Source organism: Lynx canadensis, chromosome D2, assembly GCF_007474595.2.
Source record: "Lynx canadensis isolate LIC74 chromosome D2, mLynCan4.pri.v2, whole genome shotgun sequence".
Lineage (NCBI taxonomy): Eukaryota > Metazoa > Chordata > Mammalia > Carnivora > Felidae > Lynx > Lynx canadensis.
The window spans coordinates 14776504-14797976 of record NC_044313.2 but is presented as its reverse complement, the minus strand read 5'-3'; the positions used below and the strand labels follow the sequence as shown (position 1 = coordinate 14797976).

The window sequence follows — 21473 nt, the reverse complement described above, 5'->3', positions numbered from 1 at the left end:
GGGCGCACGTGTCCCCTGATGTTGCCAGGGCAACCTTGCAGCGGCACAGAGCCCTCCTTGTAGGGAGGGGTGGCTGGGCAGATCTGTGTCGGAGGCAAAACACTGTGTAGCCAAGGCACGCAAGCACCATAGGAAGCAGAAGTCAGTCGCCGTGTTCATGGTGGGGGGGGGGAGCAGGGGACAGGAAAGTGGGGAGAATGCCTCCTTATGGCTAACAGAGTCGTCTCTCGTGGAGGAAACTAGTTTCGTGGAGTTTCCAACGATGGCTATTCTTCTGAAATGTCCTCTGTGAATTCGGTCTGACCTTCCCAAAATGTTGACAAGCGGCATCTTGTCCATTGTTTGTTAAGTTCACTGAGGAGAGAAATGTTTTGAGTACCCAACTCCACGAAGTTTCCCAAACACGGAAAGAGCTCAATAAACCGGATAAATGCTGCATCTGCGGTCATGCTCTGTGCACTCAGACACGTGCAGAAAAGAACCCGGTCATGCTGCGGCCAGAGCTTGCCTCTTCTACCAGCCGAGAATCTTCTGTGGCCCACTATTATCACTGAATGGCAACAGGGTCCTATCCCTCATCTGGCCGCTTGTCTTTCCTGACGCTAGAATCTGAGTGGACCCAACAAGAACCGAAGGCTGACCTAGGAGGAAGCAGGACGCTGAGCACCGGTGCAAGCCACCTCCCCTTCCTGAGCCTGAGGCCTCCGCTGCAAGACGGGGCAGTTAGATGCTATAATATTCTCCAATCCTCCTCCCAGTTCTGGCAGTTTCTGCACAGTGCTCTGGAGATTGGACATACTCAGGAAATGCTTTAGAAGCATGAAGAACATCTGGTAGACCTAGGCTGCACGGCTTCCTTGCCTGCCTTCTCCTTAGTGCCGTGTGTGAGTGTGTCCGAGTGTGTCCGAGGGGGCATGTTCGTGGGGAAGACATAGGAGGACGGGGCAGAGACCCAGAGTCACTGAATGAAATGTAGCATATCCAAGAAGAAGAGAGGAGACGTTGTGGGAGAGAAGACAGCAAGCAAATCAGAAGCAAAAACACTGCCCCAGTGGTCTATAGGGAACAAAGGGGATTGTGGGTCAGGGAGGTATTGGTAAAAGAAGGTTTCTGGTAAACATTCTGGTGAGCCTTATCCTTGGTGGCAGCAGGGTGGGGAGAGAGAAGGGAGGGTATACTGCAGGGACAAGTGTGAAGTGATATCACAGGGCCTCGCACGTGACCCCTTCCCCAGCATGGCAGGAAGCAGACATTATCATGTGGTCACCACTACCCCCCCAAATACAGGAAGAACCACGAAAGCAACAGGAGTCTCCTAGATCCCCAGCACCAGTTCTGTGACACAAACTCCGTAGGCTCCAGCAAAAGTGTTACCTCACCAAGCCCTGGTGTCTTCAAGTGCAAGAACGAGGCTAGCGATAATACTATTAGTCTTCCACAACCCTCAGGAGGATGGCGTCCAATAAGGTAAAATGTGTGAAAATATTTCGCAAACATACAAATATGCAACGTCTTGCTAAATAGCTGAGTACTCGTTACTCCGAAAAAAAATCAATAAAAAGGAAAATAAACCCTCTGTTTTGACTAAAGGCAGGAAAGCACTGTTAGCATGCCATTGTGGGTCTGCCCTTGTAGATCTGGATTAACCCCAAGGAAATCTCTCAGCCATTCTCCCTGGCCTCTATTCACACGAGAGGCTTCGTAGGGTAGCTCCACACGGCTCCTCCTACTTTGGAAAAGCATTTTCTTCTGCTTCTGGAAGAATGAAGCCATACAGGACTCTACGTTGGAATTAACACCTCCCTGGCGACACTGTTTCTGGCTCACCTTCAGACAGAATTAAGTACTCCACGTTGGGTTTAAATGCCAGCAATGGCGACAACCCCAAGAATACCTTCTCTTTCAATATGCTGCTGCTTTGTAGAGAACACAGAATGAGTGTAATATACAAATCAGTACCCGACTCAACTCTTCCACTCACTCCACAGACACACAGCTTAAAGATTCATCTGCCTAGCCCCCTCATTTTACAGGTGAGGACACCAAGGCCAACTATGGGTACCTGGACCAAAGTCACACTCCCAGGAAATGGGCATCTGTTCCAGAATCCACCTTTCTCCCCACTCTGTGGCACTTCACAATCTCCATTTATCGTGGTTATAATGCACTTTTAAGATTCAAACCCGAGCAGCCCTCCATCATCAGTCATCTATCTTTAAATGCAGTGTAGGAAATCGGTCCGTGTTCCCCCCCCCCCCCCCCAGAGGCGAGCTCCAGCTGGGAGTTTGGGCTTGGCTCTTACCTGCAGATTTGCACAAGGTGGTAAAACATGAGTGGGGATCTCATTCTCCGACCCTGCAGGTCCCAGGGGCTTGTTCTTGACCCGGAAGGCTGTGGTGGTGGTGGCAGTGGTGGTCTGAACTGGGAGGGCTGGCTGCCACACGGTCACATCGGAGCCATTGCCAAAGGCTTGAATTGCATTTTCTGCAGTAAAACAGGAGGAAATCCAATTTCAAAGTCAAGCAGCAAATGTAACAGACAGGATACACGAAGCCAGAGAGGCACGCTAGAAATTCTGATTGCAGTATTGGACTTCTCTGTTCAAAACCCATCCATCCATCCACCCTACACATGCTGGGAGCCAGCCATCAGGTCAGGTGCTCAAAAATCAATTCATTCATTACACACTGCGACGGTCACTTAGGTACGTTCAACGTGCAACAAATATTGCTCCTATTTATGTACCAGGTGCTGAGCAAGATGCTTGCCCTGAAATGCTCATCACTTTGAAACCCAGCCTCAAACCTGTATTTTGGGATCTCCATCACTGTCCCATCTTTCAAGAACATCCTCGCACGCTCTTAAAATTCTATTCGAAACGCAAACTAGTTGGTGCTTTTTTGGAAAAAGTAACATATCCTTAATTATGAGACTGAGGCAACTTGGTGGCATCCACACTAATTTGGCAGGCAGTGAAATCACACAGCGAAAACTGTGATTTCTTACCACCACGGAGCACCCTATACACTCTCCGAGCAGCCTCTGTGAGCCAGGCACTGCTCAGAGTACGGATGGAACCAGTTTCTTTAAAAGAAAATTCTACCCCAAATCTCATCAATATATAGTGAAAATTTAAGTAAGATTATTTTTTTCCCTTTCCGCTCCCAGTCTTCCAAACAAAATCTTCATAATTAGGTAGGAGCAGCCCTGCTTAAATGAAAAGTTTAAAATGTAGAACTTTAAAAGCTTATTACAATTGCATGGGATTAGATTGTTTTTATGGCAAGAGTAAATTGGTTGTGTGTTGTTCCCCTCCCCACAATGAATTAAAAACAGTTTTTAATCAGGTCCTCGGGGATTTGGCCTGGCTTTAGGAATTTTTTATTTCATATTCATTGTGTAAGAAATCAAACTCCCCCATTTGAGACCTGAATGTGCAAATTGTTAATATATGACTCCTTGCTGGCATTTTTTCGATATACCAGACAGAATAATTGAAGCCTAATCTTCCTCTTAGAAGTGACATTTTGTTCTAAAATTGTTATCCTTTAAGTTCAGGCAAACTGAAAGCTTGTTTTCCAAAACTTTACGTTTTTTTAGGCTGTAAGAAACAGCTTCGAATGAATATAAATACCTTTTATGCTCCTAGCCGTGTTACACGGCTTACTGGCTCGGTAGAATGCAGAGAAAGAGAGACGTAGCGGACTGGTTGCCTCGAATAACCCAGAACAACCAGCACCACAAACCGCACAACCCTCCTTTCTCTCATGTGGATTCAAGAGACCCCTTCCCAATTATTGGAACCACCTGTGCTTTCCGGGGTGTTTGCCTTGCACTTGGGGAGTTGGTTCACTTGCTCATTCATTTACTTGAATGGAATGTGAATGCAATGTGTACTAAGTGCCAGGAGCTGCTCTGTGTTAAACATGCAGCAGTGAACATCCGTGATGGCAACAAAAGACAAGAGTCCGTGCCCTCACGGGGGTCCCACGCGGATTGCAGAGGCATGTAAGTGACATATGCAATACATTCCGTGATGAGAAATGCTTGGAGGTGATGACGCAGGAGTAGGGCATGACTCCTGATTTCGGCACAGGTTTGTGAGTTCAAGCCCCACATCGGGTTCTGTGCTGATGGTGCGGAGCCTGTTTGGGATTCTCTCTCTCTCTCTCTCTCTCTCTCTCTCTCTCTCTCTCTCTCTCTCAAAATTAAGAAACTTAAAAAGAAAAGAAGCAGCAGTAAGAATGGAATGGGGAACCACAGTTCGGATACAGTGGTCCAGGAGGTGAAAGTAGCTTCTGGAGAAAGACCCGAGTGACAGTAACTGCTAACTTACCTCCACCGCAAGCTCATTCTTCTCTCTCTTCCCCTCATCTTGGCCAGGTATTTTGGCTTAAAACTAACTGTTCCTCCCCCCCTCCCAATAACCAGAAATAAACAATTGGTTAAAGTTGTGCTCATGACAGAGGCGTCTGGGAGAGCTCCGGCTAATCTGAAGGCAGAAGAATTAGGTTAATACATTTGAGCTGGAACCTACAAATTTCAAATCCTTCTACTCTGGAGTCTTTTGCAAGAGAGTGAATTTACAGGTGCTGTGTCTTTGGTATGCCGTGCCCTTTCTGATCAAAGTATAAATGGAATGACTATGAAAAATTCTGGCTGGCTTTGGTCCCTATTGAAGACCAAATGTATTTATTTTTATTGAAAAGTCATTAGCAAAAAGATGCCGGGCTATTCTCCCCTTCACCAAAATATTATTAAGCAGGGACACCTTTAATTTCTCCACGAAAGAGGAGTTGTCCAGCCAGTGTGAGTATGATCTTCTCCCACACTAACCTATGTTGTCACTGCTTTATCTTCATTAAAACTTGCATTCTACCAGAAGACTATGCAGGATGTGGAAAAGAGGGATATATACATACATTTCTTTTTTTCAAGTCAAGACCAAACAAGAGATCCGAGGTACAATTCGGCGGTACACCCAGCATCTTAGCAAATGTCTCCGCACTTCTGAATATGTGTGTGATTTTCAATTTCACTTAGGTGTCCAGAAGCTTGTGTTAGTTTTAAGATGATCAAAACATTTGGTTATAGCCGCATTATTAAAAGTACCTAGTAAGCCAATCGTGTAGATTTGTCTTTTCTTTTTTTTTTTTTTTTTTTATTTTTTTTTTCAACGTTTATTTATTTTTTTTGGGACAGAGAGAGACAGAGCATGAACGGGGGAGGAGCAGAGAGAGAGGGAGACACAGAATCGGAAACAGGCTCCAGGCTCTGAGCCATCAGCCCAGAGCCCGACGCGGGGCTCGAACTCACGGACCGCGAGATCGTGACCTGGCTGAAGTCGGACGCTTAACCGACTGCGCCACCCAGGCGCCCCTAGATTTGTCTTTTCAACAAAGGAAACAATAGAGAGGTTTTAGAATAAATAACACTTAAAAGCTTTTCCATATACATGGTAAATTGGTAGCTAATTCTTTGGTCGTCAGTCATTGCATAGCAGAGCATCCTGGAGAACTGCCACGGCTCTCAGAGGGGTGGCTGAACCTTAATTCCTAGAAACTTGTTCCAATACCTCTCACCAGGAAGTTACACCTGGTCCCCAACGTTCGGGCAGTTGTTCTTGGCCAATGGGCCCTTAAATATCAGGAATGAGGCAAAAGCAAATGAGTCCCCCCACGGGGGACAGGGGCTGCAGAGAAAGGCACTCGGGCTTTGGATCCATCTTTGCACGGACGGTCTATACGAATAAACAGCTGTTTACTCAACTGTGAAATGGAGACAATAATACCCATATCTCCGAGGGCTCTTGCCCAGATTATAGTAAATGAGGTAATATATATATATTGCACTCCCTATAGAGTGAGTCGAAGGTTCCCAATAAATTAAAGGTGGCTGCCACAACGTGTGAGTGAGGTACTCAAGCATCTCAGCTGGACTGTCGCCTCCAGTGTGCACATCTCAGTGGATAAAAGGGAGACCTGGCCCAGTCCGACGCATGCCCATTGTTCACACCTGAACAATTCTCTCTATCCCTCACCCTTTGGGAAACGTGTTTTCTAACTGCCTGAAGGACACCGCAATCAGAGCCGAAACTATTTCCAAGCAGGAGCCCCCTTAGTGCTCAACTCTGTCTCCCGAGATAACACATCCTGAGGCTCCTGGCCACATCGCCAGCTTATCCCACTCAAGAATTGTTGCTTCTCCTCTGAGCCAATCCTGATCATCCAGGGGGCTATTGATGTTAACGTTCTAATTTTTCTCAGAGAGCCCTTGGAGGCCTACCCCCATCTAATTTGTCTGAGCTTCTCACATCGTATATCGTGCCCAGGTTTTAAGAACCTTTGGAACAGACTTTGTGTTGGTTGCCAAGATCAAAATTTGATCTGCGGGTAGGAGTGTTCTATCCGACATAATGTACCCTCCGTTGTTTGAATCTCTTGCTCTCTTAGGCCTTTGGATTCACAGACTTAGCAGCACTGACTTGCTCTGTTCCCTGCTGCGTTGCGTAGTGTGGCCAAGAGATGCTGGATTCACCATCAGAGATCAGGAAAAAAAGCGACAGAAAGAGAGAGAGTGAGAGAGACAGAGGGAGAGAAGAGGCAGACCCAAGAGACATGAAGGAACAGCTCGAACACAGAGAGGAGAGCACGCTTGTGTTTCCTTCCTTTTTTTTTTTTTTTTTTTAAACTCACTGAGACATGTATTGTCCTTGAAGAAGTTCAAAAATTTGAAGCACTCTTCCAGATCATTCCCACTGTTGTTGCAGTCACACCATGGGGCCACGCTGAGGCTACTGGAGTCTATGTAGTTGGGGGTCATGACTGTACCTAAAAAAGTAAAAACAAGGCATCTTGTTCTTCTTGTGTGATGATACAGACTTTTCTATAGCCTAAAAGAGAAAACAAATGTTCCTCTGATGGTGGATGCACCATGGATAATTACAAACATTGTGTTTGCTGAGTGGGAAATTATGTTAAGCAGTGCATTTTCTTGGCAATTTATCTTGAGCACATAAAATAATTTACACATTTACTTAAAAAATTATAACAGAACTCCTTCAGCTGCGCTTAGGGTATTTTTTTTTTTCTGCACAAATGGTATGGATGTTATGGAGTAGGAGAGAATTAACTTAGAATGCATGAGTTCCCAAATCCCTTGCATTTTCTCGAAAATGTCATTAATCTTCATAAATAGATAGAACTGGTTTTACATATCTTAAAAATCCTTTTAGGACTTCGAATCCACTTTCCTTGGAAGCAAATGGCTTCTTCAAAGCAACACGGGAAGCTTAGATGCTATCCTTTGGGTTACCACACATCCTGAACATATATAACAAGGCCTCTGGTCACCAGACTCTCAACTGATTTAAAATAAAGTCTTCCAAATTGTGAAGGAATTGGAAATAAACAACGGAAATTCTCTAAGCTGATGGCTTCTAAAGTATTGTCTCAATAGTCCTCAAAAGTCCTCAAAGAAATGCTGGGTGGTCTCTCTTGCCTACATCGTCTTGTATTCATGGTTTTTCTGATGAGCTCTGTGCTGGAGCAAATAAACAATGAATTTATACTTAATACAACCCAAATGTCTTCTTCTGGGTGGCTTGCACCAGGCGATGCCTATTCATGCCAAGAAGCCTTCTGTTTTTATACATTTTTGTGGATGTAAGAAGTAATAGGTGGTCAGTGATCCACAGGATATATTTGGTTCATAGACAGAAGAAAAATTGCTTTGTGAGCTCTTCTGGGTCAAGGACATATCTTCTTTGCCCTACGTTCCTTACCAATCTGAACTACGTGATCTCCCATTATACTTTGTGATGGGAACTTTGACCCACAGCAGACAGTGAGCACCTAACTTTGAGTGAGAAAGGAAAAGGCACCCCAAACACTGAGTCAAGAGGTTAAAACATGTGTGCTAAGAAGCCACTGAATGCCTGGCACCATTGTGGATCTCCGACAACATGGAAGAAGCGGGCACAGGCTTTGTCCTAAAAGAAGTTAGAACCAATGCAGAGGGAAAGATCCAGACCCAAGAGGGAAGTTAATTTTGGTCTGTAAAGTGCGTTGCCTCAACCATTTCATTCCATTACGCGATGAGTATTTCATCAACCTCAGGCATGTAATGGTTTGCCAAGCCAGAAATGCCTGGCAGCAACATGCCTTGTCTACTCATGGAGGATTTAATGAGCATGTATACCTGGAAGGATATGGACTAAGGTGTTAATAGTGATTAGGTCTGGGAGTAGAGTTGTAGATCCTTCCTACTGTCTCCTTGGGTTTCTCTGTATTTTTTTAACTTTTTATAATGAGCATGCCTTAATTATTTCCATTGGTTCTTAAACCTATAATTCCATAGTTGGTAAGTAACCCCTACTAGAGACGTAAGAAAAGGAAAGGGTGAATGCAAATTTGGAATACTGACTCAAGGAAGATACACTCATTGGGACACATACACAAAAATGGTAAACAACACCGGTGAAAGGCATTGCCCAAGAGAACACAGGTGTCCTTTCAAAAAACCCTGGGATGGGTGTGCAGGCACCTGTAATATGCCTGCATTAAGTACCATCGCTGATGTTTTTCTCAAAAGCTCTTGCTGAAGGCACTCTGGTGACAAAAACTGTAGTCCGTGCTGTCATTCTTGGTGTGAAGTTCTTCCCGCCTGGTGACTTGTGCAATCCTGACAGGAACACACACCATGGCTGAGCCATCACACTTCTGACGACTGTGATTTTCCTCACCCCTCCACAGCCTTCACTACGTGTTTGTCCTCAAATGTCAATCGTGACGGAGCCCTGCCATCACGGCTTCTTCAGGCCCCAGGATCCGGAACACCTGCCTTTCTTCCTGCCTACCCCTTTATCCACAGACATAAATTTGCCTCGCTTGTGACTCTTCTAACTCACTGGTACCCTAACTGTGCTGTTGCCCTGAATGCCCAGAACCCGATTCTTCTTGGGTCTTGAGAGGCAGAAAACACTGTTTCCGCTATGTCTGTTCTCAGAGGGAAATTTTAGGCTAAATCACTCCCTGCATACCAGGAGCTGAATTACCAAGAATACCAATGGCGAGAAGGACCCCAGTTAGTTAGGGGTTTTATTTCCAAAGGGCCATTTCTGGGGAACAGCCTTTTCTATGTCCCCAGACTGAATGACTTCCACGTTCTCTAATTCAGTTAAATTGGTTTGACTTGCTTCCCTTTTCCACAGCCACGCTTTCTTTCTTGCTGTTGTTCTGTGTGGTCAGTTCTCCACCTGAGATGCCTGTCAGGTGCTCATACTGTAGTTCACCTGCACTGCGATACTCCCTGCTTCCTGCCTCTGCCCTTGCATATCCAGGATCCTCAGTTGCTTTATTTATTTATTTTTTACAGGTGAGTCCTATAGGGCTTAACAGCAAAGCCCCAGCACAGAGGGTGACCGGGAGATTCTTCCTTTCACAGACAGTGACAGGCTACAACGCGAAGAGTCTGTGAGTATTTGTAAACCAGACTTTCCTCCCATCCCGCTTCTCCCCGATCTTACCAATAAGCCCTGAGTAGGCGAGGAGGCAGTCAGCATAGTTTTCCTTCAGGCAGCTGCTGGCAGACCTTGACTCCGGTTGGCAGTTGGTAAAAAAATCCGCAAGGCGAGATCTACAGTGGGAAGAAAGGGCAAAAAGGGTGTGATTTGAAATACCCTACATTAGCTTCTGGACAAACGTAACTTTATTCCTTCGTTGACAAGCCTTTGTCCACAGCAAAAATAAATAAATAAATAAATAAATAAATAAATAAATAAATAAAATGCGAACTCTTAGGATGTTAGCATTCTCTCTTATATACCTCCCCCGCCCCCCTCGCTGTCCCCTCCTTCACCCGGCCCTTGCCTACCTGTGTGTCTGCTTATTTGCAGAGAAGTCTTCAGGGCCTATAACGGGAGAAATCTAGATGCTTTGAAGTTTGCATTCAATATTTATTTCTGACAGACTTATTTGCATCTTTAGGAAATATGCTTCTCTACACACTCACCAGAGATCCACACTGGGAAAATATTTACTTTATACAGAAACATGTCCCTGGCATCAAAATAGGATCCTACAGCCCATCTGCTCCCGTAATTCCTGCTGGCTTTAAAAATACGTGTATTTGTCTTGTAAGTTATCTCTCATCCAACAGCCCAGGGGACAGAGATTTATTCCGGCCAAGTGACACGGAGGAGGGGCTCGTCTCTCCAGAACTGGAGGGGAAAGAAGGAGGGACAGGGACGCTGGCTCTGGGTGAGGTGTCACTGTGTGACTGGGCCTTTGGTGGGAGGCGGTGCATGGAGGAACCACTGACCAACTACTGTACGTATCTGCAGTTTGGGGACTCCCCAGGGACCCACACAGTCCACTGGGAAGCCCTGAGCAGTGGTGACATGGCAGAGACCCAAGGGGGTGAAGAGGGACAACAGACACGCTGGTCGGGCGAGGAAGAGGACTGTTTGTGGCTAACTGGCTGTTTTTCAATCTGAAGAGGGTATTGTTGGAGAAATCCTGAATGAGGACGGGGCCACCTCTGAGGTCATCTCAGCAGACAACAGCTCTGCTTCTGAGTGAAGAACACAATGGACTCCGAGAGAACTGAAATTATCCAGCAATTATGGGAGACAATGGATGGTTGTCTCAGCTTTTTTCACTTCAGCTTCCCCACGCCGGCAGCCAACACACACACAGGGCTGCTTTTACTTCTTTCCATGCAAGAAACTGTATTTACGCAGCATATTGAGGATAGACACAACCTTGCACCCGTGGGCCAGAGCGAGGAGGGATGTGTGGATATCAGAGGTTTGTAAAATGTCCGCAGGAAGCCCATTAAGGTGTCCCTTTACTACGACTCTAACTAGAAGAGAGTTAGAAGGCCCACCAAGTCCTCTAAGTTCACTGCCACTGCAAAGGCAGCACGGTGTTTGTGAGGGGCTGGTCTCTCCTTGAACCCTTTTAAAGAGGGGTGTCTGAGCCTCGCTACCTGTGCCGATCTGTGCGCTCTGTATAGGTGCCTGGTTCCATCACCGCCAATCCCCGGGGCAGGTGCTGAAGCTAAGTGGTTTGGCGAAATCCTCCAAATGAGGCTTATGCGTGCCTGTATGGGCTCCCGGATCTCCCACCGTCTAAGCCTAGTTGGTGTTTTCAGACTCTAATTGAACACACTGAAGGGCATAAAACCGGGCCATTTTCTGTAGCCTGGTTAAAGGATTTATTTTTCAGAGGAAATCCCTAACGGTGGCTCAGGCTTACTCAACTGGCTCCAATGGCATCCGGCTTGGACTGAGTGTTAATTTCAGAAGAATTTTCCCGGTCATGAAAGTTAATGATCTAGTGCTCCTGGGCTCCTAACTCCGCAAAGGCCAAATGCGGTTCAGGCAGCTGGGGCTCTAGTTCGGCACACAACCTGAGCGGCTCTCTTTCCCTGGCAGTCCCGTGCTTCCGGCCTGTCCCCCAGAGATGGACGAAAGGTCGCTCTGTCTCCAAGTCCCCGTTTCCTGTAGTCTCTCAAGCAGCCTATTAACCGAACAGCGCCGTGATGCGGATTACTATCCTTCAGCGAGAGGCTAATGCCACCAGATTCATTTTGTTTAACAACCTCAGAATTGACTCACAATTGGACTCTGGAATGAAGGGCTAATTGAGTCAGTCTGCTGCAGAGAGTATAACCCTGATTGGGAGGATAAAACCAGATATACTGCTCTGAGCAGAACCCTGGACAGGCTGCTTTACGAGAGAAGATTGTCGGCACAGATCCCTGGTCCTAAGAGGAACACAGCCAGTGGACAGAAAAGAGTTTCAAACTAATTTTGAGCACATGCAGCACTGCCAAAACACTAACATTTCCATGGTTTTGTTTTTCACGGTGGACCCACCTCCTACTGATGTCTCTACTTGGAGACAGGATGGTAACTTCAGGGGATTTGCATTTTACTGAGAGAAACACTGAAGTCAGAGGAAGTTTATCCAGCGTTGTGCTGGAACCAGCTCATTACTGGCCAACTGGTGTATTTTCAGGGATTTCGTGAGTTGGTTAACAGCATGGTGGTAGTTTGAGAGTAACCACGGTAGGAGTATTTGCACCGTGGTGATCGCAAATGAGGGCTTTGTGTTGTTCTTGGAGAAACGGGTATTTACCACGTATCTGCACAACCCCGTTTAGGACCATTATGATGTGTTCAATCCTCCTGACAAAGCACCCGTCATGTCTCGGGAGTGAGGTCCCGACCCTCCTGGTGCGGCTTCCTCTCTATCCCCGGGCATTTGGGCCAAATGAAACGGTGTAGGACCAGTTTTCATCTCGTCTTTAGTACCTCCCAAAGAAAGAAAACAGTCGGCCCTCAAACACCCTTCCTTCCTAACACCTTCTCTTACAGACGGACACAGTTCTCTGAAATCTTTTTTTTAGGTTTATTTATTTATTTAACCCTTCCTAACATCTTCTCTTACAGATGGACACAATCCTCTATTTTTTAAACATTTATTTATTTTGAGAGAGAGAGAGAGAGAGAGAGCAGGGGAGGGACAGATAGAGAATTCCAAGCAGGGTCTGCACCGCCAGCATAGAGCCCAACGCGGGACTCAAACCCACGAACCATGAGATCATCACCATGAGCCAAAGTCAGACACTTAACTGACTGAGCCACCCAGGCACCCCAGCCTCTGAAATCTCTTAAAGTCACATGTTGGTTACATGTACTGACAAAGCAGCTGACCTGTCAGTTCCATGGTTCCGTCCCTGAAAGATGTGCCAGGTGCTTGCGGTGTAGTCAGTAAACTCTGTCTCTGAAGTCAACCCACCAAGAGAGACAAATAAAAAGATGATAACAATACAGTGGCTAGTTCTTGATAAATGACAGAAAGGCCGCTAATAAAAATAATATCAGACATGAATGAAGTATTTCATAAGTGTCAGGTATGTCTTTACACACTTTTTATTTTTTCCAACAACTCTAATAAGGTAGGGACAGTTGTTTTCTTATCCAAATTTCAGGAGGGAACCACATCTTAGCAAGTTTAGCCTAGAGTCAAATAGTGAGCAGTAGAACCACGATATGACCGCACACATATTAACACTGATGCCGCGTGTTAATAAGCTTTTGACGCGACACAGCTAGATGTTGGTTTCAGAGAAGCCATGACATTGGGACTGAGAGTCACAGGATGACTCCGTCCAACAAAGGTGGAGGGGATATACCAGGCAGGAGGGGGCGGCATGTGACAAAGTCAGCACATTCGTGGTACGCCCGGGGTAATGACAATGGAATGTTTGTCTTGCCAGATAGATTTAAGGTCTTGACATGTAGGCACACGTTTAATATAACAACCTTAGAAGGTAATCCTACCAGCCCATTTTACAGATGAAGAAACGGAAGCAAAGAGAGGTGAAGTAACTCCCTCCAGGTTGTAGACCTCTGCGGTGGAGCGCGACCACACTCAATATCAGACTCCAGAGCCGGAAATCATTCGCAACCACTAAACGTAACACATCCATCACCCAGATCATTGTGAGCTGTGCACTTGGGATGGCTGAGCCACACGAGGGGAATGGTGAGTGATGGGTGATGATGCTGGCAAGGATGTGAAGAGCCTTGAATGACCTAAGAGTTTGGATTTTATCCTAAAACCAGTGGGAACCGCTGAAGGTTTTTGAACAGAGAAGTAACGTGATCAGGTTTGCGTATTAGGAAGACTCTGGGGTCGCTCACGTGTTCAGCAAAGATTTGCTGGAGACCTACTCTGTGCCTTCACCATTCTAGCAGGAATGGGGAAGCAGGACACTGGCCAAAGGATATTGGCCAATAGGAGACTAAAGCTAGTGGAGAGCCAGTGGGGAGATCTGAGAACCTGAAGGAGAGGAAGAAAAGAGGATGCACGGAGAGGAGGGTTTTACTAGAGGCGGGTTTTCTAGACTGTAGAAAGGAGGGGCAGAATCAAGGCGCAGGTAACTCAGCACACAGTGGTGCTGCGGGGAGAACGCAGGAGAGGACAGGTCCACAAGGAAGATGGTGACAGGCGGGATGCGAGCATCTTGCAAATGGTTATAGCTTAAGATCTTCATCTGTCCAAGTCTCCAACTATGATCTGAGCACCTGCTACCCCCAGCTCCCATCCCCCAGCTGTCCCAGGACAGCCCTTGCTGAACATGCTTCCCCTGCCCATCTTGGGTTAAGAGTCACATTGTAACCTGTTTCAGTGCCTTCCCCGCCTCGGCTGCACTGATCCAAACACAAAAGCTTAAACGTCCAGTGTGGGATTAACAAAGAAATTCCACAATTGGATTTCTTCTGGAGACATGAAATCTCCATGACTACAAGCAGTGATGAACCTGACTGTTTTTCTCTGAGAAAATGAAAAGGAAATGAATAGGCAGTAATGTAGAAATGCATCTCCCTCCGAAAGAGAAAATTCCCACCCTCAAAGAGGAGGAAAACGCCAGCAAATGCCAAGTTAGCCTTAGGAAATCTGCTGAAGAGAAAACAGTGGTTTGTGCAGGAAATATACTAAAGGAAGCACGCTGCTAACTGGAAATAGAAAAATGATTATAACGATACAATCTTGGAGAATCTCCTCAAACAGCATATGGTCTTTTGACAGTGGCGGGGGGGGGGGGGGGGGAATCATTTACCTTCTTTTTCAGAAACGTTTTTAGGAAAAAGGTGTTATGGCAAACAGGTGGAAAAAAAAACCATATGAGTGATGACCAGTTTAACTCATCCTGGATCATCCCATTATTTTGAATGTTTTTTTTTTGTTTTTTTGTTTTTTTTTCCAGGATGAATCCCATTCTTGGACACAAGCCACATGGTTGGTGGAACTGAACTCCGGACGAGGAATTGTGAGGTTTTGAATGAGATCCAGGCTCTGATATGAACTACCCAGAACTCCTGCAGACGTTGCTGAACTACTTAGCTCTTGGGTTACACTTCCACTTCAGAAATACAATCTATGGGACACTTCAAGATACTCAGAAAAAGAAAGAAAAGAACACTTGTTTTCAAAGCATTATTATTGTTCTCATCCATGATTCCATTTGGCCATTACACGTGATTTTAGTGTCTTAGGCATTGGGTTTCCTTTGAGTACAGAGACCCAGATTTCTCTAGTAGATCCCCTAATCTCGCACTCAAGAGAGCTGAAGGCTAAAGGGGTTAAGCTCTTGGTCGGAGTCACACGGTGGGCAGTGGCTGATGGTAGGTGACAGCCTTGGACGGGAAATATGCAGAGGGTGCTGGATTTGAAGTTCCCAGGGATCTTACTTAAGTCATCAAGTGTATAATTGCTCTCCCCCTCCCATCATTTGACCAGATTGTTCTTCAGAGCCTTCTTCCTAATGATGTTCCACTGACTTTACAGCCTCGGTGAACACTCTGAGTGACATTCGGGAGCACAGCAGGGGCCAAGGATGCAGACAGAACCCTGCATAGGAGGGTGGTAAGTCTACCAATGAATTAGGCTTCCCTTAATTAAGGGGCTTTGTGGACTGCCCACACAGGACTGCAGACCTTTGACTGCCCCCTGTAGAAAGCCAGAACCTTGAGACAGGATCCTTTTATTAAGCTGTTTGTGTAAGAAATTACTAGCATTTTTCTCTGAGTCCAATGTGAACATCAGGGCTTTAAAGTCTGGGTTTTCAATGCAAGCCATTTAGTCTCCGAAAGTTTTCTCAATTAAAGGAAACAAAGTTAAAGGAAACAAAGCAGGCCAGGCCTGAGAGGGACGCGCACCTCTTTCTAACCCCAACTCCACCTTTCAGGGTCTCACACCTAAACAAATGAGTTCACTTCCCCAACTCTCCATTTCTTCACCTGGGAAATGGGGCGGATGCCATCCACAGTCGCTCTAGGTGGCTGCTGGGAGAACGAATTATATAAATTATATAAAAGCGCCTCACCCGGAACTCAGAATACACATTGCCTGATACATTTTCACTTCCCATCCCTTCATCTGTTTGCTCCCCAATTCCTAGCCCATTCCAACGTTAAGCCCTTGCTGCAAAACAACCCACAGCAAGCTCAACACTGAGAAATGCACATCTTAGCCTGTCTTCCACTGGCCCCTGTATCACAGACTCGGGCTACATCTGGGTAACTGAAGGCGGCGACTCTGACCAACACAAATTTGAGAAGTCTGAAGCCAGGAATCCTGCAGTGTTACCTAATACCCCGCAGTCCTATGAGCTCATAGAAAAAAGTCATTTTTAAAAAAAGCTATTTATTCCCCTGGGGGTTAGGGGAAAAGACATATTTTTAAATAACTAAATATCAGTAAGTTTCTTAATGCCGTTAATCTCTTACGCAGAATAAAAATAATTTGAAAAACATGCTGCTAATATTAGAGCCGGGAAGACAAAGCAAGAGTTCTGGAATGGTGATTTTCTGGTACAGTGACACAAAACAGATTTTTCTCTTTCTGTTTTTAGAAAATTACCTTAGCCCTTCTTCCCCCAGCAGCCTACTGGAGAACATCTGGAAAACATCCTCCAGCAAATCAGAGCCTATATTCAAGACATTTTGCAGAGGTGTTTTCTTGCCTTGCTGTTCCCCACTTTGTGGTGTGCACACAGGCCTCTTAGAGCAAAAGCCCAGCATGTTCTCCGGGGGGCAGTCTGTGGAGCTGGGGAGGGGGGTGGTCAGGCCACCCTTCAGAAAGCCAGTCTTCCCCAGGCCTGGGAGTGAGTGTGGCCACTCCGGAGCAAAAGCCCTGGGGCGGGTTCACATACCTAGGCACAAACACTCAAAGCTCTGCACATCTTGAGTTTCTCAGCCCTTTCATGTGGGCTCCCACTCCTGGTGGGATGATCAAAGCCTCAGCCACTTAACGCACTTCTCATTGACTCAGCCAAACTGCAATCCCACATTTTTTCGAGAAGAGTACTGTGAGGTCCAAGAAGCCTTGTCTGATGCTGTTTCCTGGGACAAGATGGCCCTTGTGGCCAAGTAGAGATCAATGCCTGTCGCTCCCAAATCCCTGGTCGGCTTCATCTTGATACTTGGAGGCTATAACCCATTGAACAAATACCCCTCTCCCTCCTCACTCGTACTGGAGAACCCTGATCACAGCTGCTTATCCACTGCCTTGGTAGCTCTGGGCCCAGCATCAGGGTCACAGAAGGCTAGGGACATCGCTCTCTGGGCATGATCCACAGTGCTGTGACAAAGCCTGACCTACCAAGGAAGGACTTCGGGAGATGCAGGTGAAGTCACACATGGCTCTGGTCCCTATGTCCTGCTTGGGGTGTCTCTCCAGGGTGGGGACTCAGGGCAAGCAGGCTTCAGGACAGAGGTGCAATGTATCCTTAGCCTCTCTGATGACATCAAGCAGCAGCAGCCCCCTGAAGGAAGTCGGGTCACCATCTGATCGATCTCGGCATCCCTCACGAAGCCACCCTGCATGAGCACTGACAGCTGTCAATCAACATCTGCAGAGTGGCTGACAGAGCTTGACAGCTAATCTCTACGTGGCAAATTTGAAAAGCAAGCTATGGCAGTTGGCAAGGGAGTCCACTCCGACGGTGAAGGGGCTCTTGGCAGCCTCGGATGGGATACCCCAGAGCTGCCCTCCGGCCAGCACCCCTCCCTGACCGCCCTCACCAATCTCTCCAAGGCACACACTAATGGTCACAGTAAAAGCAGGCCGTAAGTCACAGTAGGGCGCCGAAACTCCTCAAACAGTCCCATGCTGCATCCCCAAGTCAAATAAAGTTGTTTTGTATTATCCATGCCACAACACGTCCTTTGGTGCAGAAAACTTAGCTTTGGCCGTGTTTGTTTCTACAGGAAGAAATCGAGGGAGAAAAGAAACTGGAGGTTTTCTGGATGATTAAATTATCATAAAGCTTTCAGATACCCAATAGCCATCTGGATAAGAGTCAATCTTATCCAATAAGTCTTTTGTATGGCTGCAGGGCAGCTTTAGTGATCAGTTTTGTGACTTTTGGCCACCAGGTTTCTCCTTGGGCACCGAAATCTAGATGTTCCGCCAATGTTTCACCCATAGAACCGTGCCTTAAAGCCCCAGACCAACATGGTATGAATTTGCTTTGTAAAATTCTGCAGGAACGTCCATCTTTAGGAGCGAAGTACAAAAGTTGCCTCACGTTTATCCTGGAACCTAAGAAGCTCCAAGCCAACTGCTCAGGAATCCTGGGGCAGCAAAGGTCACCCACTATGATTTCACTGAATTATTTATGCCCACTCTCTCACTTCAGAAAGCATTTTGAGATGCATTTAGATGTAGCTTTGATGCAACAGAATACACGTAAAAATGAGTGAGGATGTTTGGGGCCACTTAAAGAGAAGACAGAAGCAGCGGTAGGGCCAGGACAAAATGCACACACACCCTTGGCAAGCTAAAAGCTACATATTTGGCTCTGTGCTTTCTAGCAACGACTCGGGAAAAACTGGTTCTACGATTCATGATTTATCAAAAATTAAAAACATACCTCATAAGGAAACCTACCATAGGCAGAATAAGATGTCTATACTCCACTGTCGTCCCTGGAACCACAGAATAGGTTACCTGACATCGTGCGAGGGCCTTTTTGCACATGTGATTGTAGTTTTAGATCCTGAGGTGAGCAGAATGTCCTGCATCATTCAGGTGGGCTCAGTGTAATCATAAGCTCTTTAAAAGTGGAGGAGGAAGGCAGATGAGGAGGTCAGACGCCATGTGCAAAAGACTAGACCAGCTTTTGCTGATTTTGAAGATGGGGCAGGGGCCAAGAGCCAAGGAGTGGGAAAAAGTCAAGGAAACGGATTCACCCCTAGAGCCTCCAAAAGGAGCTCAGTCCAGAGGGCACTTTGATTTCAGCCCGGTGAGACCTGTGCAGGGCTGCTGATGTCTGGAAAGGTAAGAGAATAAATCTGTGTGAAAGCCACCAGGTTTGTGGTAATCTGCCACAGCAGCGACAGAAAACGAAAACACTACTAAATGTCAGTGCACAGTAGAGATTTTGAATATAGAATTTGAAAATGGACCAGGACCCGATTTCAATGCGGCCACTTGCTAAACATGGCGTTTGGGGTGAGTACCTTAACTTTCCTGAAGCTTCATTTACTCCAGTTAAATGACAGTAAGTCCTTCAACACCATGAGAAGAGGACTCATCTGTGCTGTGTTTTCTGTTCTGCTCTGGACCAGCCCAGAAGGTCACACTGATCCTGAGACCTCTATGAAGCCCTAAGGTAGGGACAGCCACCCTGACATTTTTCTTGTAATCCATCTGCTAATAACTCGCCATATAAGATGCTTTGTCCTGAGGTCAAATCCACCTGTTTGAGGTCTACACATACTCGATACACTCATGATTAACATCAGGCTCATTCCTACCATTAAGACACAAGAGAGATGTCTCCTATGAGTCTTGCACATCCTCTAGCAGAGAAATGTGTTTTATAGGCCAACGGAGTCACACTCACGGAAACAGGTCAGAGCAATTCTACAGGTCACTACACGTGGTCCCCATACGTGACCCTCTACCGAGCTGGCTAGCATCAGGCCTGTATAAATGTAAAGGGGTGCCGTCTGTACGCTCAGAAAGAAGTGTCGCATGGTGATGTTTATAGCCAGAGAAAGTGAACTCTAATTACTTTAGAGAAACACAGGTAAATTCTAGAAATTATCCCAAATGCCGTCTGGCCTCCTTCAGTCAAACCTCGCTTCTTTGGGGGGTTCCCAGAAGATGAAAAATTGAAATTACACATGCTCTCTTGACTTTAATAATTTGCAAAATTCCTCCCCTTGCCCTTGCCCCCAGAGGACAAGCACTAAATACCTCTGTGGTACCTGAGTCCCAAGCTCCAAGCTCTGCTCAGCAGAATGTTAATTCACCTTCCGCACATTAAAGGAGCCTAACTTCTGCCTGCCCTGGGAGGGGGTGGGGAAAGAAGGTAAATGGATGTCTGAATGGCTCGCAGCCTACACTTGCACAAACAGACTTTAAGCAGAAACATATGAAAATAAGATTCCCTATTAATCTTTAATAGGGTTGCAGACTTCCTAAGGAAAATTATGTTCAATAGTAAATATACACTAGGTCGTTTTTCTTCCAGGCAAGTTGTTTTAAGGTCAACAGAGACTTTGAGCTCTGCAAACAACTAGTCCCTAATATCTTCCTTCCTGGATGGGGCAATGCTCAGGAGACAGGGAATTGCGGTGTTACGCGTCAAAAGAATGTACCACTTATTCCACTGCCATCAGAGGTTAATTCTCCCTTTTTCAGAAAATCTAAACTCCCTTTAGTAATCCATTCTCACTTTGCATATCCTCTGGTCAACAGCCGCCCCTCCCCCATACTCCCAGCTCCAATTTCCCTAAAGCTCTCAGCTGAATTTCAAAGAACATTTCTCCCTTTATTCTTTAGGGCCATGGAGCTGATTTCCATGGTCCACATAAGTTATTTTCTAGTAAACTGTCCCCTCAACCACTCTATCCAACCAGGTGGCCTTAGGGCTTCTTGTGACCCACTCACAGTGCTCTCAGGGGGGAGCTTCCCCCCCAGCTTTGCCTCACTGGCTCTGAGCCCCAAGGAGGGCGTCCACTTTGGCCTTCCCGCCCACATGTTCTCTCCTACATTTCCTAGTTTATGTCTTCACCTTGTTAATAGTCCTGTCTCCACCATAAGAAGATGAGCGCCCAGGATTGGCTTGACGTCTGGCACCAAGTAAATGTCTGGTAAGTATTTCCTGAATGAGTGAATGAATGAATGAATGAATCCCAAGTGCCACACACCGTGGCTCCAATCACCTAGAGACTGATCATGATGTCTTGGTGTTCGGCACAGAAGAGGAGAGGAGAAACAGTGGCCCATGTCTAACTGCCCCAGACATGGTATTGACAACGACTGCATTCACTTAGACCCAGTCACTGTTGCGATGCTTCAGAGGCCTGCATCATTTAACACACAATAGCCTGACCACCCGGGGGTTAGCCTTATTTTACAGTGGAGGGCACTGGGATCCAGAAAGGTCAGCAATCAGCTAAAGTCACGGAGCTGGTAAGAGAGCCAAATTTTGAAAAGAAAACCACAGATTCTTAAACTCATACTCACCCCCACAACACTGATAGAGGAATGAATGTTCATTTTTTAAATTTTAGTTCTTGGACTTCTGCCGCCATTTTGATGTGAATTGCACATGCTTGAGGAGCTGAAATCTGATTTAAATGGATATAAGTGTTATTTACTAGGTCCAATAAAGTGTAATGACAGAATTAGTGGGCACTCTTTTTGTTTAATAATGCTTGCAGTTTAAAAACATAAAAAAATAATATCTGTTGTGACTGTTCAGCAGGGCTAAATGCAATCCCACGCCACAGCTCTGTAGAGAAATCCCTCATTGCAGGACTTCCCTCACTGAGCACCTTCCTCCCCAGGCTGTGTATACAGTCACCCCAGAGGGTACCACTGAAATCAGGAAATGAGGGGTACAAAAACTGGGGCTTCCCAGGCCCACAGGGAGAAGTTAAT

The 21473-nt window shown here is 46.2% G+C and overlaps 1 protein-coding gene across 3 annotated transcripts in view; it reads right to left on the bottom strand.

Moving 5' to 3' along the window:
* Positions 1-21473, bottom strand: part of GFRA1 (GDNF family receptor alpha 1) — a 209802-nt gene that overhangs the window by 25799 nt on the left and 162530 nt on the right. For all 3 annotated transcript variants that reach the window (XM_030335078.1, XM_030335079.1, XM_030335080.1), the window contains 3 exons: positions 9527-9636; positions 6696-6830; positions 2303-2484 (listed from right to left, as the gene is read on the bottom strand). In XM_030335078.1, coding sequence (XP_030190938.1) covers positions 2303-2484; positions 6696-6830; positions 9527-9636 — 427 coding nt within the window. The remainder of the gene's footprint in view (positions 1-2302; positions 2485-6695; positions 6831-9526; positions 9637-21473) is intronic.